The sequence below is a fragment of the Leucopleurus acutus genome, assembly GCF_964270905.1.
Source record: "Leucopleurus acutus genome assembly, chromosome: 7".
NCBI lineage: Eukaryota > Metazoa > Chordata > Mammalia > Artiodactyla > Delphinidae > Leucopleurus > Leucopleurus acutus.
Window position 1 is genome coordinate 80,159,081 of NC_139150.1, and position 18,808 is coordinate 80,177,888.

The following is an 18,808-nucleotide window of genomic DNA, read 5'->3' on the forward strand; positions in this document are numbered from 1 at the left end:
TTTCCCTCCACCCCAGCCTAGACTCCAGGAGAAACAAGAGGAAGGGCACTAAAGACCAACAGGTTTAGCATGACTCAAACTTCAGAGAGGGGAGAAGGGACCAAGGCAGTTGGGGTTTGCCCTAAATGATTTAATGAGCTAGAACTAGAATTCAGAATCCTCGCTCCAGAGGCCCTCAAGGCTCGCCCCCATGCTCTGCAGACCACAAGCACCTCCTTCTGACCTCTTCCCTTCTCCTTCCTCCCTTTGGTCCCTCAGTCTAGCTATCCTCGGCCTTCCCTCGTCCAGCACAGTCCCAGCTACACCATCTCTCTCTTTTATCATCTTTCCTTCATGCCGCCTCTACTTCCTGTCCTCTCCTGCCCTGCCGGCAACTGCATGCAACAGCTGGGACTTCTGTTATGGCAGTCCCCCCATGTAACAGCAACTAGAGGAAATGACAGGCAGTAGACCCCTGCCCCTCCCAACCAGGGAGACTGTTCAAACATGCTGAGAGACAGGGATGCTAAAAATCAGTGCTTGGAAGAAAGGCCCTTCATTTTGACTCTGGCCCTGGCCCAGACCACCCATCCAGCTCCCTGTACCTCCTTAGTGCCCTGGGAACACCCACGCTTCGTCCTCTCTTTGCCAGGATCTGCCCACCGCTGAGGGGCTCCCCGAGAGTAGGGGCCAGCCCTTGCTCATGTCTGTCTCCTATGCTTCATATAGTGTAGTTACCAAGAAAAGTTTGCTGAATGAGCAAATGAGTCCCCATTCATCCTCTTCCTCAGGGGCGAGTGCCCTTCTGACTTTGGAGGGAAGATTCAAGTCTACCCATTCTCAGCCAGGGGGGTACCCTGCCCAGGCTGCCTGAAGCAATCATCTGAATGACAGGAGCTACCTAACACCTCCATGCCAAGTGTCTGAGTTCCTATATTGCAAATACCAGTTTCCCTAGGTCCGCCCTAACTGGGAGTCCTTTCCTGTTTTTTCAAGCTGGTGGTGTCCTGAAACACAACGACAGCCCTGCAGTTCAGTTTCAGGAACGTCAAAGGCAAAAGGACATTATGCAAAACAGGAAGAAACTTTTAAAGAAATGTTTAAAGGCATTTTCAGAATGCAACCTGTCATGAGGCCAGGTAGTTACTGAAACCCCTGCCAGGGCCCCTCCCCAGGACCAGGAGACCCACGTGGTGAGGCAGGAAGGAGCCTGACCTCACACCCTACTCGTCACGCTGGTCTGACATACCCTGCCCCTTCCCACAGTGCAGCCTCCCCCTTGACCCACAGCCTCTGGGCCAGTGACCCTCGGCAGAGTCCCAAATCCAAAGTGCCCCTCAGAAGAGGTGAATTTAGCTCCAGTGAGGACAAAGTGGCATAACTTCAAAACAGGCGTCTTGTGAAGAGCCTGAGTGCCAGCTCTGCTGGTCTCTGAGGCTTCTCCTGAAAGGAATTCCCAGAAACCTACAGGTTCTCACCTCCTGGCCCTTCTCCAGATCTCCGGACCCTCTGGAGGTAGGAGAACTGTGCTGTATGTTTCAGAACCTGGTTTGCTAGCTTGTTCCCACACCTCCTGTGGACACGGTCACATCTCAGTCACATCACCAGCACTGGGTTAGCACTGGTGCTCACCCAGCACCATGGCCCCAGGGCCATGCACATAAGCCCGGCCCAGGGACTTGGCTGCTAAGGAGACAAACGGAGCAATTCCTGAGGAAGCTGACTCCTAGGGCATCACCCCCGCTGCACAGTCCGTCCTGCAGCCTGGCCCTCTGCCCCTGCCCCAATCGCTTCCTGCACCTAGTTGTTTTTTTTTTTTTTTTTTTTTTTGGCAGTACGCAGGCCTCTCACCATCGCGGCCTCTCCCGTTGCAGAGCACAGGCTCCGGACGCACAGGCTCAGCGGCCATGGCTCAGGGGCCCAGACGCCCCGTGACACGCGGGATCCCCCCAGACCGGGGCACGAACCCGCGCTCCCCGCGTTGGCAGGCGGACTCCCAACCACTGTGCCACCAGGGAAACCACTGCACCACCAGGGAAGCCCCTGCACCTAGTTTTTAATCAGAATTCTAGACACATCTTTTATTCAGCAATAAATGATGTTCATCTGCCACCACTAAGCAAACCTGAAATTTTCAATAAGTCTATCCTTTAGTAAGACTGGTTTAAAAACCAAGCCCTTCTCAAAAAGCATTCATCCCTTTTCTTCCTTTTTAAAAAACTCTACTACGGAAACAATCCAACAAGTACCTAAAGCTTTAGGCATGAGCCTCACTGGACCACTAACAAGAAAACAAAAACTATCTGTATGTGTTCGGCAACAGCTGAATAATAAAAGTTATACCCTTTGTTGTTTTTAAAGGTGTAGGACCAAGCCTGTGACAGAATCTTAAGGGAAAAATCCTGGACACCAGGCTATCTATATCTATATCTAACTATACCAATCTATCTATCCATTTATAAAGATATCAACTAAATTCTGAAACATGTACAAGAAAAAAGACTAGCAGGAAATTTGCCAACATGCGTCCTCTAGGTGATAGGAATATAGATGTGCTTTTCAACCTCTTTTAACTTCTCAAACGGTTTTCAATGAGCCTGCATTACTTTTTACAAAAAGGAGGAAGAGATTACCCACTCCTTAAAAAAACAGGCAAAAGCAAAGACCCACAACCCTGGCCTCCCTGGCATCCCAGGGAGACAAATCCTCCTCTCTCTCAGGGCTTTGTGAGGGGCTTGGAGAGGCGGCAGGGGGAAAGAGAAGCAGCTACATTACACACCCAGACCAGACATTAAAATCACTGCCCAAGAATTCAGCAACAGCCAATAATACAGCCCCTGGCCTTCATTTGTGTAAGGAAGGGGCGGGCTGAGCCAGGCTGAAAAGTAGAACCTGAAACACTGAGAGTGTGACTCAGCCCTTCTGCCTCCTAAGGACGAATCCCCTTAGGCCACGTTCTCCCAGAACCAGCTCCCCGCCAGACCCTGTCCCCTACCCGCCAAGCCACCACAACCTTCCAACCTGGAGGTCTCTGACCTTTAGAAAAGTATCCAAGATCTCTCCCCCAAGCCGGCGACCTGCGTAGGCCCAGGTAAACACAGAGGGCCTCATAACTGAGGCTTTTGCAATCACAGCCACAGTCTGGCTCTCAGGATCCCTCGCCAAGTTAAGGGACAGGAGGGACCCTGTGGAGATCACCGAATCCAATCTCATGCCTTGCTAACTCCCCAGGAGTCAGGGTCTGTCTTACAGTGACCTCATCACCTGGGCCACATGGGCAGTACCAGAGGCAAAGGTAAAATGGCCACAGCGGAGGCCCTCAAGGGAGTTAGACTATCTGTCCTAAAACAACTGGACTGCTGCTTAACCAGGTAAGAATAACTGGAATTTCCAGGTGGACACGGATTCAAGCAGAATTTCAGTCTCTGCTTCTTATCAAGTACAGGCAAGGAACACTGAGGAGGGAATAAGGCATAGGAGGCACTGGGTAAACGGTCAGTGAAGAAATCACCAGGTTTGGCTTGGCCCCAGGATGCCTGGGCCCCTTTCACACACATCCAGAGCCCAGCTGAGCCCGAAGGGTATGAGCCTCCTGGCCCTGCCCCCAAAGTCTGGAAGGTCCCCAGGGTGGAATCCACGGAAGGGCTGGGACTACCTGGGCATTAACTGTCCCGTCTTTCCCAAACCATAAATTAGTCTAGCCCCAGCCTGGAAACCCCTACTCTGCTGCTATCCAAAGACCGTAATACCCAACCATATGGCTGCTGATGTATCATTATAGTCATTATAAAGCAGCAAGTTAAAGATTACCCCCAGAGCTAATGCACGGCTTCAGAAATTAGAGGAACATTTTCACACAATCAGATAAAACCGGAACTGGAGAACTTTAACACCAACTCTGGGTTTCTGAATAAGGGAAAGAAAGAAGGAAGAAAGGAAGGGAAGGGGATGGCTAGGGAGGCAGAGACTAAACATACACACACACACACACACACACTCTGGCTTCCCTAAACGACATCGGCATGGTTTAATTATGCCTCCTCTGCCTAAACTGTGAGTTCCAAAAGAGAAGGCATTTTGTCATCTCCCTCTCTGTAGCTCTAGCGCCCAGACTAGGACAGGCATATTGTTGAATCCAGGAAAGCTGTCACCTTATCAGACCTCTCAGATGGACCCACAGACACACCTAGCAGGGATCTTCCCAAACTCAGTGCCACATTAGGCCACCCTGAGCCTCTGCACTAAGTGTCTACTGGGCAATAACTTTAAGGAAAAGCATTAGACTGGGAAGCAGGAGACCTGGTTTTTCCAGCCCCAGCTGGCTACTGCCTGGCCGTATGGCCTGAGGCAAGACCCTTCCCCTCTAGCACAATGTGGGATGGGGGCCAGGGAACTGCAGAGACCCATCCTGGGATGCTGCGGTTCCAAGATGCTGCAGTTTGAGTCCAATCTCACATGTGGCTCTTGCAACCTGTAACCCAAGGAACTTGCACCTGGTTCATCAGGTGGAGGCCCCCGTGCTTGCTCAGAGTCTGGGACAAATTACAACAGGCAGGAGACACTTCTGCGACCATCAGGCCGAGTGGAAAAAAGTGAGCCAAACAGTCACGGAGGGTATTTCTCCACCTCAGACTGTTAGACAAGAAGGCATGTCAGTGTGTAGGTCAAGAAATTATCTTCCCCAGGAAAAGCAACAGGACAAAACTGGTTTAAAAAACTAGTTACCTAACGTCCCAAAGCTTAAAGATCTGGACACAGGGGAGGCTCCTGGTGCCTCCCCAACCCCCAGGATGAGGCTCCACCGCAAGCCAGAAGGTGATGAGGCTCTAGGACTCATCCCAAAGAAGAGTGAGAGCCCCTTCCGGAGCTGAGGCCAAGACAGATGTCCTCAAAGTACACTATGTCCCAGGCAGCGTGCTTGTGTCCACATGTGTGCATATGGGGGAAGGGGGAGAAGCGGGAACAGTGTGCTGGTGGAGAAACACCTGACAGCCGAGAGCCCGGCAGACTCCCAGCAAGTGCTCTGTCTTGCCAAGGGTACAAACCATGGCAGAGGCTCGGCTGACACCCCCCATGAAACCTGGGGAAAACGGCTCACGGATAAGTGCTCTCCCAGGGCCCTGGCTACCTGTGGCTGTTTGCTGGCCCAGGTGCCCATGACTCTCTAGTGCCCGTGACTCTCTGGTGTCCACCTCTAGATCAGAGTCCTTTTCTGAACAAAGGAAGAGGCTCTCTTCAAAGCATAGCTGGGCAAGAGCGGCCTCAGGTTTAGGCAGTCTTATACTCACCACCACCCGCCTCCCACCCATAGACTGTACCAACTGTCCAGGTCAGCCCAGCCTCCCCTAACCAGTCCTACCTGAGGTACTGACCCCGCCCCGCCCCCAGCCAGCCCCTCTCTGGGCGGGCAGCGCCAGTGCTAGTCAAGTCACGTGGAGCTGCCGCCAAATCTAAGCACAGATAAACATTCATTCCGGGAAAAGTAACTCAACGCAAGGCTGCTGCTCCTCCCAGGCTGACTACATCTCAGGCAAACACCCAGGCTGCCAGAAAGGGAGCCTCACTGCCATGGTCAGTGAGATGCCGCACAGCCCAAGGGCCAAGACGACAGCGCCTACAGGCCTGGACTCCCCGGGAGAACTCCCTGGGGAACTTGCAGGAATCCTCAGGAAAGACCCATCTTTCCCCTGCAGCCCTCACTCCTGAAAGCCTCACAGCAGCCCAGCAGGTGTCCCGGGGCAGAGCCTACTATGGCTCCAAACACTGCAACCTGCCCTAATGCACAGTATAGACACAGGCAGGATTCAAACCCAAGTCTATCTGAAGTCTATCCTGAGGCTCTAACAACCCAGGACAGATCCAACAGTGACCCGTCGGCAGCCCAGTCTGGTGCCTGGCTCCTGCAGGGAAGGGCATGCCCGTTACCCACCACCTACCAGCCCGGAGGGATCACAGCATCTGGCATAGACCCTTGGACACCAGAAAGTACAGCCCAGTTGTGGAAAGGAACTGCAAGTAGTGAAAAAGCCACAGCTTTAAACCCCACGGATGCTTTCTCCCACCAACCTCGAAACCAACACGTAATGGCTTTGGCTGACACCTGCCCAGCTGAACAGATGGGCTTGACTCCCCCAGCCCACACACTCCCCGGGAGACTTTCAGCTTTCTCAAGGCTCTCTTCTACCCAGGAGCCTCCACTTAGAGAGCACCCAAACCTCAAACCCAAGGGCTCAATAAAAGTGAAGAAAAACACTCCACCCTCACCTTCCAGGGCTACCTCCGCAGCAGCTGAAACGTCACGGTCCCATGCATGTCACACAAAGGCGGACAAGCTACAGAAAGCCTAGGGCCTCTCCCCTTACCCTCCAAAACTGTATCTCTCAGGAAGTCTGTTCGTGCCGCCAGTTCAGAGTCAACGCAGAAACAGCAGTAACTCGTCACCCAGTCACTGGGCAACACCAAGGTGGGTCACCACTGCCTCTCATGATTCATTGGGAAGATCCTACACCTCAAACACCAATCTAATGAACTTTGGGGTACTTTCCTTTAACTTGCTAATTAATTTCTCTTTCCTTCTACATAATATCCAGGCAACAATTAAAAACAAAAGATCAAAATCTGGCCTCTCTGGGGTCTGAGAACTCACCAACCCTCTTCCTCCTTCTCTGCTGTTCACAGCCATCTCCAGAGTCTGAGAAAAATGAAACTTCAAGTCCCAGGTCCTATTTGCCATGTACTTAACATACACAATCTCATTTAGTCCTGAAAATAACTCTGTGAGTTAAGCATGGACAACCCCATTTTACACAAGAGAAAGAGACTCTGAGGAACTCAGAGTCTGAGTTCCAACATGCCTGAGGTCAGACACTTAGCAGTATGGCAAAGATTCCATTTCATTTTACAGGACCAGTCTGCTTCCCAGACTAACCATCAAGTCCAAAAGAATTCAAGTTTCTGCTTTAAAAAAAAAAAAAGTCCCCTTTATTACCACAATTCATGTCTGACCAGTTCCAGGAGCATCCTCCCAAACTTGATATGAAAATATTGAAGTAATTATTGGAGAAATTGAGCAAGAGTGGGTAGGAGGCCTGCTCTGTCTGGGCTCTGTGAAAAAGTGACAGAGTTCCCACTGGCAGGATGCCTGCTCTCCTGCCAGGGCCCCTCACTCAGAACAACATTCTCTACACCCTGGCATCGAAACTGAGCAGCCACCTGTCTGGTAACCTTGGGAGCAACCTGTGGCTGCCTTGGGCCTGACTGCCTGTGGATTACAGGTCAAGGGGAGGTCCCGGTGGGCATGGGCTCAGCCTCCTCGTGACATAAGGAATGCAAACCCACCGACCCAAGCTCTCTGCTTGTGCTGAAACAGAGGCTGGAGTTCCGGTTCAAAACATCTGGGCAAGATACCTGAGACTCCAGGCTGCTGCTATCAGGAAGGGACAACTTGGTGCTAACTAATTATATTTTAGCCCTCCAGCCCCCAGGGTACACACATTATACTGGTACAAATACCCTCAGGCCCCTGGGAGGGCCCTACTCTTGGGAAGCTACAAGGGCAGGAAGCAGGGTAGGAGGGCCCCAGGGCAGGGATCTAAGCAGAGGAGGAACTGAACACAATAGTGACAATTTACTGAGGGGTTACCCTCCTCCTTGTAAATGCTTGTTTACACTGTTTGGTCTAATCTTCCAAAACACCCCCCGCAAACAAGTACCACTTATTATTCCCATTTAATAGATAAAAAACCAGAGGTTTAGGGACAAGTCACTTGCCCAAAAGCTTAGGAAAAGGGTTAACCCACACTCAGGAGACAGTGGTTCTATGTGAAGACAGGAGATGTGACCTGGGAGGTCTGCTCCCTTCCCTCCTGGAGGCCTCATCATCAGCGTTCCAAACTAGAGAGAGCGGGTTACTCTGAGCTGCCTCGTAGTCCCTACCAGAGTTAGCAGAGCGAAGGCTGCTCCGAGTTCTAAGCAGACTCAAACTCCCAAAACTTCTTGAGGCTTGGGCCAGAGCAGGGAAGTCTCCAAGGCCTTCTCTGGTTCTGGGATCGGGGGTGGGTGGGTGGCGGTGGCTACGGCTTACTTAAACCGTCCCCGACCCAGTCTCCAGCATGAATCCGAAGGGACTCACCTCCCAACCTCTCACCCCCATCCAGCCCGGAACCTGTTTGGGATTAGGGGCTCTGATCCGGAATAGGGAGACTGACTGGCTGTCGAGGAAGAGGGCATGGGCGAACGCGCATGGTACCTTACCGAGCAGCGGGGACTCCTCAGGGCATGCGGGCAGCGACAGTGCTGTGGCGGGGGGCACTGGGGCCGAAGTCAAGTTGCTCCCGAGGCCGGGGCCGGGGCCGGGGCGAGAGTCCGCGTCGGGGTTGGAGGCGCCACCCAAGCGCGGCTTGGAAGAGGTGCGCGAAGGCGGTAGCGGTGCGGCCCCTCGGGGCTGGAGCTCCCCAGAGGGCTGCCCGATGGCGGCGGCGCCGTTAGAGCTGCCCTGCAGCGGTGTGGGGACTCCGACCAGCTGAGGCAAGCGGCTCAGGTCGCGGCCGACCAGGTAGTAGACGAGGGTGACGCCAAGATGCAGCGCGCAGACAGCCACGAGCAGGCGGCAGGCCCGTTGCAGGGACGCGCCCGGCATCGCGGCGCTGCCGCCCAAGAGCGGCTCCCGAAACCTCATCTTCCCGCCGCCGCTTTAAGAGGGGGGGTGGGCTACCGCGGGGAGGGCGGCCCGCCCGCGGGCCTCCGGCCAGACACTGCCACAAGACTGCGACTGGGGGAGGGATCGGGGGAGGGGGCGAGGGAGCGGCGCCGGCGGGCAGGCGGCGGAACTCAGACTCTGGCCGACTCAGCAGCCCAGCAAGCAAAGTGCAGACTAGGGGCTGGCGCGGACGGGGGCGGGGCCGAGGCCGAGGCCGCCGGCGGAGCGGGGGCAGGGCCGCCCGTAGGAGCCTCGTTTTCGGGACAGGAGCTGGGGGCGGGGCCGGTATGGGGCGTGGCCGAGTGCGGGGCGGGGCCTGTGGAGGGTGGGCCGCAGGGGCGGAGCCGTTCGGGGCGGCAGTTGGCAGCCCGCAGCCTTGGAGCTGAGCTCTCAGGTCCTCACGCCGCCCTCCTCCGCAGCCTGCCCCATGGGGCTTCGGTCCCTACTAAGCCACGCTTCCTCCTCCTCCTCCTCTTCCTCCGAGCTGCCCCCGAGAGAAGCCGCCACTTCCTGCGGTGCTGAAGGGCTGGGTTATGCGCCTGGGCCTGCAGCGCGGCGTCAGAGAGGAGGGAGGAGAACAGAGCAGACTGGTCGTGGTCTTGAGGGGTCGGGGACCGCGGCGGCTTTCCTGACGGTGGACCTCGGTAGACCTGGGGGGAGGGTCAGGAAGAGGGGCGGAGAAGGGTTGCCCAGCAAACGGCCTCGACGCACAGCCCGAGGTAGGACAGCGGAAGAGGGAGTCTCTGGGACGTTCGGAACCCCCTCCCTTGGCCGAGCTAGGCCCCTCTACCGAGGTGGGGGCCCAGCAACTAGGCGCGGCTCATCCGGCGCCCTGCAGAAAAGAAAGTGGACGAGTCTCCACCTCTCTGAGCTCACTGTCCTACAGCGCAGGTTAGGAGATCCCAGAGACCCGCCCAGCTAGGTTGTGGGGATGCGTGGGAGGGTGTCAAAGAGCCCCAGTGACTCCCACGCCGCCATGCAGGAGGAGATCAGCCAGCTTTATTTACAGTCCGCGCGGGCCTGGACACAATGTCATGAAGTAGGAATTGTTCCCATTTTATAGATAGAATTCAAGGCTCAGGAAGGTTAAGAAGCTTGCTTAGGATCCCATAGCTGGTGAGAGGCAGAGGCAGAATTCTGGCTCTAAAACCTTTATTTACCACTTGTTGATTTGCAAGTAAAGGCTGGAAGCTGTGTGGGTGAGAGGTTTAGGCACTGAAGTCACTTGGTTCAAATTTGACCCAGAGGCCACTCGTCAGGCCCACCTGGTTGCCTGAGTGAGCAGGGACACCTCATTTCTGAGAAGGACTCATGGAGGTGCTGTCACTTATGTGGATGGGGAAGCTGAGGGCTGTGGCAGCCTACTCTGAAGTGGAGGAAATAATAACAATGCTACCATAGGCTGAGAGTTTCCTATATACCAGTCAGACACAAGTGTTAACTGCTTTACATACATTGCTTCAATCCTAACAACACCATGAAGTGGGCAGTTGTTACTCTCACCATTTCATGGATGAGAAAACTGAGGCTCAGGAGTTGACATGTAGTTGTGATCACACAGAATCTACTTTCTTCACTTGGCTTCCTGGACATCAGGCTTTTCTGATCTTCCTCATTTCACTGGCCACTCCTCTGTCTCTTTTCTGGGCTTCTCTCTTTCCTGGTTGTTGAAGGCCCCAGGCCATAGTCCATGATGCTCTTTTCTGTCTACACAGAAAAGAGTGTGATTTATATTCAGTAATACCTGTATGCTGATGACTGCAAAATTTTCCATCTCCAGCCCTGACCAACCAACTCATATTCCACTCCCTCTTACTGGCATCTCAAACTCAGCACCTACGCCCTACACTCCACTCCCATTCTTACTTACCTCAGAGAATGGCACTGTTGTTCATCCATTTCCCCCAAGCCCCGAACCTAAAAGGTGTCCTCAATGTGCTTTTCTTATTCTTAAATGCCATTTCCAATCCCTCAGCAAGTCTTGTCAGTGCTACCTTCAAATTATCAGAATTAACCACTTGCTAATTCTGCTCTAACTGTCCGGGACCAAGCCACCATCATGTTGACCTGGGTTATAAGGTAGCCTCCTACTTGGTCACCCTGCTTCTACCTCCACCATGCCCCCTCCCCAGTCTATTCTCCAAACAGCAGCTAGGGAGATCTTTGTAAGCGTAAATCAATTCATGCCATTTTATTGAGAACGAACTCCAACTTTGTAGAAGCCCCGTCTAATCTGGTTTCTATCTCTATTCCCCACCCTCTTCTCCTATCACCCTCTACCACGCTTTATGTACTTTAGCCACACTGACCTAACTGCTGCTATTCCTTGAACTTGCCCTGTTACTTCCTGCCTCAGGACCTTTTTACTTGCTGTTCATTTAGCCTGAAACACTTATGAAATACTTAGCCCCATACTTCATTCAGATCTCTCAAATGTCACCTTATGAGAGAGGTCTTCTCAGACTACACTAGGTAGAATAGTCCCCCAACCAAAGCTGCTTAACCTGCTTGATTTTTTTCAGAGTAGGTATCACTACCCAGAATTATACATTTAATTTATTGTTTGTTGTCTGTCTGTCTCAATAGAAGATTAGCTGCATGAGTGCAAGAACTTTCTCTCTTGTTCACTACTATATCCTCAGCTCCTAGAAATGAACCGGACACGTAGTTGGCACTGAATAGATATTTGTTAAAATACCTGTTAATGAATGCTTATGATCATCTTGATAATGTGGGAAGGGAAGAGGGGAAGAACTATTGTAGTTAGAACACAAATTCAAGAGTCGTTCACCAGGGAACTGGTGAGGGTGAAGCTGGCCCCAACAGTCTATGCCTAGACTGTCATACAGAATGAAGTAAGTCAGAAAGAGAAAAACAATGTGGAATCTAGAAAAATGGTACAGATGAACCGGTTTGCAAGGCAGAAATAGAGACACAGATGTAGAGAACAAATGTATGGACACCAATGGGGGGAAAGGGAGGCTGGGATGAATTGGGAGATTGGGATAGACATAGATACACTAATATGTATAAAACAGATAACTAATAACCTGCTGTATAGCACAGGGAACTCCATTTTGCTGTACAGTAGAAACTAACACAACATTGTAAAACAACTATATCCCAATTTAAAAAAATTATAAAAGGAACAGAAAAAAAAAAAGCAATTCACTGCCATTTAAAAATGAAAGAATAAAAAAAGAGTTACATATAAAAAAAAGAAAGAGAGGGCTTCCCTGGTGGTGCAGTGGTTGAGAGTCCACCTGCCGATGCAGGGGACACAGGTTCGTGCCCCGGTCCGGGAAGATCCCACATGCCGCGGAGCGGCTGGGCCCGTGAGCCATGGCCGCTGAGCTTGCGCGTCCTGAGCCTGTGCTCCGCAACGGGAGAGGCCACAACAGTGAGAGAGGCCCGCGTACCGAGAAAAAAAAAAAAGAGAAAAACAAATATCATATGTTAACGCATATATGTGGAATCTAGAAAAATGGTATAAATGATCTTATTTGCAAAATAGAGACATGTAGAGAACAAATGAATGGACACCAAGGGAGGAAGTGGGTGGATGGGATGAATTGGGAGATTGGGATTGACGTATACACACTATTGACACTATGTGTAAAATAGATAATTAATGAGAAACTACTGTATAGCTCAGAGAACTCTACTCAGTGTTCTGTGGTGACCTAAACGGGAAGGGAATCCAAAAAAGAGGGAATAGGGCTTCCCTGGTGGCACAGTGGTTGAGAGTCCGCCTGCCGATGCAGGGAACACGGGTTCGTGCCCCGGTCCGGGAAGATCCCACGTGCCGCGGAGCGGCTGGGCCCGTGAACCATGGCCGCTGAGCCTGCGCGTCCGGAGCCTGTGCTCCGCAACGGGAGAGGCTACAGCAGTGAGAGGCCCGCGTACCGAAAAAAAAAATAATAATAATAAAATAAACAAAAAAGAGGGAATATATGTATACATATAGCTGATTCACTTTGCTGTACATTAGAAACTAACACAACATTGTAGAGCAACGATACTCCAATAAAAATTAATTTAAAAAAATAAAAGTATTTGCCCTGTTGGGCCATCACACACACAAAAAAAGATGATAGTAACATATAATGTTTATTTATTTTGATGATTGTGGTTATGTTGGAAATATGCACGTAAGGTTTTGGGTAATGTGGCATCATGTCAGAAATTTACTCTCAAAGAGTCCAAAAAAGTATTTGTACTAAACTTGCAACTTTCCTGTAAGTTATCTTTTCCCGTACAGATCCAACATACAATGGGAAGACAGAGACAGGAAAATCGTAATAGAAACTCCCACTTAAAAAGGGGTAATAAAAGGTACATAGCAGTCCTTAGGTCTTTAGGAAATCTGAGATCCAATAGCGCAAACATCACCAATTCCCCCTACTCCAGGAGCAGGGAATGTGATTCTCTGTGGCTCTTCACCCTCTGGGCTCTTGGCTCCATCCTCTGGGTCATTCCTCCTTTCCCTTGTTTGCAGCAGAGTAATTTGTTCAGTCTGCTTCGCTACGTGCCCAGTGTCCTCATTTCATTTGAACTGTCTTTGCCTATTTTAGTCCAAGCTAGTGGTACTTATGCTGGTACAATTCTCTTGGAGGGGAAGAAAACAAACAAAAATATTGTGCATTTCCCATGAACCTTATTGAGTTTCACTCCATTAGACAAAAACTATATCCCCAAATCTTAAGATAAGTTCCTACCTTCTTTAGGCTGTGAGTCGGGGTACTATGGGACAAATCCTTAAGATTCTTAGAAGCACTTTTGTCTAGCTGAGAGGTCTATAAGACACTGCTTGAAATCTATGAGATCGTAAAGAGTCACAGTCACATTCTTGACTTTATCCAAACTTTACTGGGAGTGCCCTAGAATTAATCTTTTCTCTAGGTTTTAGTTTACTTTGAGTAAGCTGTTTTTTGTTTTTGTTTCTTTTTTGCAGTACGCGGGCCTCTCACTGCTGTGACCTCTCCCGTTGCGGAGCACAGGCTCCGGACACGCCGGCTCAGTGGCCATGGCTCACGGGCCCAGCCGCTCGGCAGCATGTGGGATCCTCCCGGACCGGGGCACGAACCCGTGTCTCCTGCATCGGCAGGCGGACTCTCAACCACTGCGCCACCAGGGAAACCCGAGTAAGCTGTTTTTGCAGTCAAAAACCTTGATTGGGGTTTCTTAGAAAAACTAGGTGGTTTTCTGCTTCATATAGTGTTGGCTGGGGTAATAGACTGTCTGGAAGGTATAGATGGCCTCATTCACATGGCTAAAAGTTAGTGCTGGTTGCTGTCTGGGTGTTTAGCTGGAACCCTTAGCCAAAGGTCTCAGTTTTCCTCCATGTGGACCTCTCCACATGACTGCTTGGGCTTCCTAACAGCATGGCAGCTAGACTCTAAGAAGGCATATTCCAAATGCATAGGAGGGAGTGGAAGATCTGTTAAGGTCAAGTCTTGGAAGTTATTCAGTGACACATATGCCACATTCTATCAGTCAGAACAAGTTACAGAGCCAGCCCAGATACAAGAGGAGGGGAAACAGACTTCACCTCTTGATGAGAGATGTGGTAAAGAATTTGTGGTCATCTTTAATCCACCACAACACAAACTGTTTCTCAGGATGGTACTCCCATCCACACTTTCTTTTGAGTGTCCAGCTGGACTTCTTCCCATGACCTGAAGTGAGGTTGGCTTCCTCCTCTCACTCTTTACCCCAAACCCACAAAGTGCCTCCAGCACTGGGTCTGTGCCCCACAAAGTGACCTTGGCCATCCATTCCCAGCAACATCTATACTCAGGACAGGATATATCCACAATCTGTTGGGATGAGTTCCTTCCCTCAAGTGCTACTTCCTCAGATCCTAGAAAGGCCAGCAGAAGCCTGAGAACTGCCTTCAATACTGTATCTGAAAGTCTGTTGGAATGTCCAATCTGTCTTATTGCCATAATGATGCTACATAGCAAATAACCACCAAATCTAAGTGCTATACAACAATAAAGCATTTATTTCTCTCTCATATGTCCATGTGTTAGCTGGGGCAGCTCTGCTTAAGGCTATAGGTCTGTAAGTTGGCTAGATGAGTCTACTCCTTGTGTCTCTATTCTGTGATACCTACCAAGGGCATGTTTTTCACATGGTAATGGCAAAAGCACAAGATGGGTGAGCAAAAACTCCATTGCCTCTTAGAGACTATGCTTGGAGTGGTCACTTCTACTCACACTCCGTGAGCCAAAGCAAATCACTTGGCCAACCCAACATTAGCAGGACAAGAAAGTGTATTCTGTCTCTAGTGGGAGGGACTTCAAAGTCACATGGCAAAGGGATTGGGTACAGGGAGTGGTGAAGAATTCAGAATAATGCAATCTTCCATTCCTTTTTTTTTTTTAATAACTCACAATTTGCAATTCCTCTGGTCTCCCCACCTCCAGTTTCCTGCCCTTCCCAACCTGTCCTATGGACTTGATCAGATTTAAGAATTGGAGAGAAGTTGGAAGGACACCAACTCTTCCTTCACCCCCACACAGTAGGATCCCCCAACACAATATACTCTCTGAGAGTTCATCTAGTTTTGTGTGCACACCTCCAGCGACAGTGAACTCACTATATTATGAGGCAGCCTGCTCTGTTGTGGATATCACAGACCCAACAATTAAATCCTTCTCGTTTTAAGCTGAAACTCGCTAGTAGCAGTGATGCTAGCTATGTTCCATGGAGCCACAGAGGATAAACTGAATCCTCTTTCAGTTGATGGTCTTTATTTTTTATTTATTTTTTTCTGCATTGGGTCTTTGTTGCTGCGTGCAGGCTTTCTCTTGTTGTGGGGAGCAGGGGCTAGTCTTCATTGTGGTGCGCGGGCTCTAGGCACGTGGGCTCTAGGCGCGCGGGCTTCAGTAGTTGTGGCACGTGGGCTCAGTAGTTGTGGCACACGGGCCTAGTTGCTCCACGGCATGTGGGATCTTCCCGGACCAGGGATCGAACCTGGGTCCCCTGCACTGGCAGGCAGATTCCTAACCACTGTGCCACCAGGGAAGTCCCTTGATGGTCTTTAACTTATTTAAAAAGATCAGACATATGCCTTCTCCCAACCTAAAGACAATTCCTCTCTAGGCTGACTAATACCTATCATTTCTACTGTTCTTCATGCTTCATAGTTGAGTTCCTTCCCTGTCTTGATCATTCTTCTTTGACCAGGCTCTAGCTTGTCACTTTCCTCCATAAAAGAGCAGTGCCCAGGACTGAATTCAACATTCCAGCTGGGGTCTCAGCAACGGAAGAGAACAGGACCATCACTCACCTCCATAGTCCCAAATACTGTACTTTCACCAATGCCTTCTAACACAACTTTCACTTTTTGATGTTCATGTTAAAGACAGAGCTGAAGGGGCTTCCCTGGTGGCGCAGTGGTTGAGAGTCCGCCTGCCGATGCAGGGGACACGGATTTGTGCCCCGGTCTGGGAGGATCCCACATGCCACGGAGTGGCTGGGCCCATGAGCCATGGCCGCTGAGCCGGCGCGTCCAGAGCCTGTGCTCCGCAACGGGTGAGGCCACAGCAGTGAGAGGCCTGCGTACCGCAAAAAAAAAAAAAAAAAAAAAAAAAGAGCTGAAGACAAATCCTGGAACAGTGGAAACTTGAATCCTTTTAAAAACAGTCCTTGTACCAATCAAGGTTTTTGATTGCATAAACAGTTAATTACACCACTGCTCTGCCACGGCCACCACTGCCAGGGAACACTCAACATCACCACTTCAGGACTGGTCAAGCTGCTGTTGCTGTTGCCATGAATACTTCCTACACTACATCTGCCCCTTAAATTCACCTCCTAAAAATTAAAAGTCCTTGGTGGGAGTGGCTGAGCCTAATTCACATGATTGAGCCCTGGCTGCAAGGAAGTGAAAAGGAAAATCTTCCCCTTTCTGCTTCCATGGTGGGAGCCAGGGCACTACAGCCCTCTAGTACTAAATTATTATTAGAAAATTCTTGCAAAATAAGATAGGGGTTTGCATGCTGAGTGGACAAATGTAATGACACAGGTTCACTCATTTAGCAGGTTACTTTTCCTCTTCATCATACTGTCATCTAACCCATATTTCCCATTTTATCCACACAAGGATATCATGGCAGAGATTGTTAAAAGCCTTACTGAAGACCCAGTTTACTAACAGGCTATCAAATGCAGCTCTGTGATCTGTCAGTTCAGGGACCTGTCAAAAAAGAAATTTGATTGTCCTTGCCCTAAATTGTTCTGAGAAATCTCTCCTTCCTTTATTTTTTAAAATATTTATTTATTTATTTATTATTTTTTCGCTGCATTGCGTCTTCTTTGCTGCACATGGGCTTTCTCTAGTTGCGGCGAGTAGGGGCTACTCTTCATTGCGGTGCACGGGCTTCTCATTGTGGTGGCTTCTCTTGTTAAGGAGCTTGTTGCTCTTGTTGCTCCAGGCGCACAGGCTTCAGTAGTTGTGGCACACAGGCTCAGTAGTCGTGGCTCAGGGGCTCTAGAGCGCATGCTCAGTAGTTGTGGCACACAGGCTTAGCTGCTCCCCAGCATGTGGGATCTTGCCGGACCAGGGATCGAACCTGTGTTCCCTGCACTGGCAGGCAGATTCTTACCCACTGCACCACCAGGGAAGTCCCTCTACTTCCTTTATATTTAAAAAAAATCTATTGTTGGATGAGAGCATAGTCTGCAGAATCAACTTTTTCGCCCTGTAATGGACAGGTGTTAATTTTGTCTTCCCTGTATTCACTCCTCATTCTGGTAAAAGATGTCCACTCTTCCCCATGTGGTTGGGATAGTCTAACCTCACCACGGTCCCCTTAATGGATGTGGGACTCATATCTGGCCAATGAGAGCACTGTTTCCCTTCGGCCACAGTGATACGTTCAGGAAGCAAAGATCCCCTCCGCCCCAAAATTTCTGTATGTGTTGAGAAAAAAGTCTCTTCCTTTCCTCTAGGGTGGCCAGCCTGGAGTTGCTGAGGGTATCGTATTAGTTTTCTAGGACTCCCTAACAAACTGCCACATGCTTGTTGGCTTAAAACAACAGAAGTTTACGCTCTCACAGTTCTGAAAGCTAGAAGTCCAAACACAAGATGTCAGCAGGGCCATGCTCCCTCTGAAAGCTCTAGGGAAAAAAATCCTGCCTTGCCTCTTTTATCTTCAGTGGCTCCCAGCAGCCTTGGCATTCCTTGGCTTCTAGCTGCGTCACTCCAATCTGCCTCTGTCTTCATACGGCCTTCTCTGTGTGTATCTTTTTCTTCTGTTGATGCGTCCTCTTCTTATTAGGGCACAAATCACTGTAAATAGGGCCCACCTTAATCCAGTATGACCTCATCTTGCCTTAACTAATTACATCTGCAAAGACCCTCTTTCCAAATAAAATCGATTCTGAGGTTTTGGGTAGACATGAATTTGGGAGGTTCACTATTCAGCCCCCTACAGCTACCATGCAGAAAGAGCCTGCCTAAGAAGCCAAAAAGGAGGCAGGGGGGTGTGCCCTGCTATGCCCATATCAGACTCTCCCTGGACTGATCGGTTATGTGAACTGGCAAATCCCCTTTCCCTTTTTCCCCTTAAGTCTGTTTGAAGTAACAGAAAGAAACTAACTACCACCCCTCCTTTTTCAAAACTGGAAGATCATTTGCACATGACCAATGTTCCAGACTTCTGCCTACTGCACTCATCCTCCAAAATCTCTGACAGGGATTGAGCAATCTCATTTGGAAGTTCTCTTAGCGCCTTGGATTGACTTCATTTGGCCAGGAAACAAATTTATTTTGAGCAGCTGGACAATCTCTTGCAATGTCTTCCAGCTTTATACAGACCACAAAGAGAAGTGGGCCCAGAAGTGAAGAGTGATTACTGCCCAAGTTCCCGAGGCTTCTTGCCCCATTTGTCCCTCCTGAGACCTAACAGCATTTCTGCCCATGGATTCTGTGCCTCAGGATCCATTCTCCTTCTACTGGAATCTTCCAGGTGTTGCACGAGTGAATTTCAGATCTTTACAATCAAAGAGACTGACAAAGAGCCATGGTCATATAACAGGTGGGGACAAATCAGAGAGGGTGAAAGGTAAGGGCTGCTGAGCCTAGGAATGCAGGTCAACGTGGGTCACCGAGCGAGTGAG

At 50.2% G+C, this 18,808-nt stretch overlaps 1 protein-coding gene across 4 annotated transcripts in view; it reads right to left on the minus strand.

Moving 5' to 3' along the window:
* B4GALT1 (beta-1,4-galactosyltransferase 1) overlaps nucleotides 1–8,662 on the minus strand; it is a 50,886-nt gene extending 42,224 nt beyond the window's left edge. For all 4 annotated transcript variants that reach the window (XM_082843465.1, XM_082843464.1, XM_082843467.1 and 1 more), the window contains exon 1: nucleotides 8,233–8,662. In XM_082843465.1, the coding sequence (XP_082699591.1) occupies nucleotides 8,233–8,656 (424 nt within the window). In that variant the 5' untranslated portion in view covers nucleotides 8,657–8,662. The remainder of the gene's footprint in view (nucleotides 1–8,232) is intronic.
* Nucleotides 8,663–18,808: the final 10,146 nt, after the last annotated feature.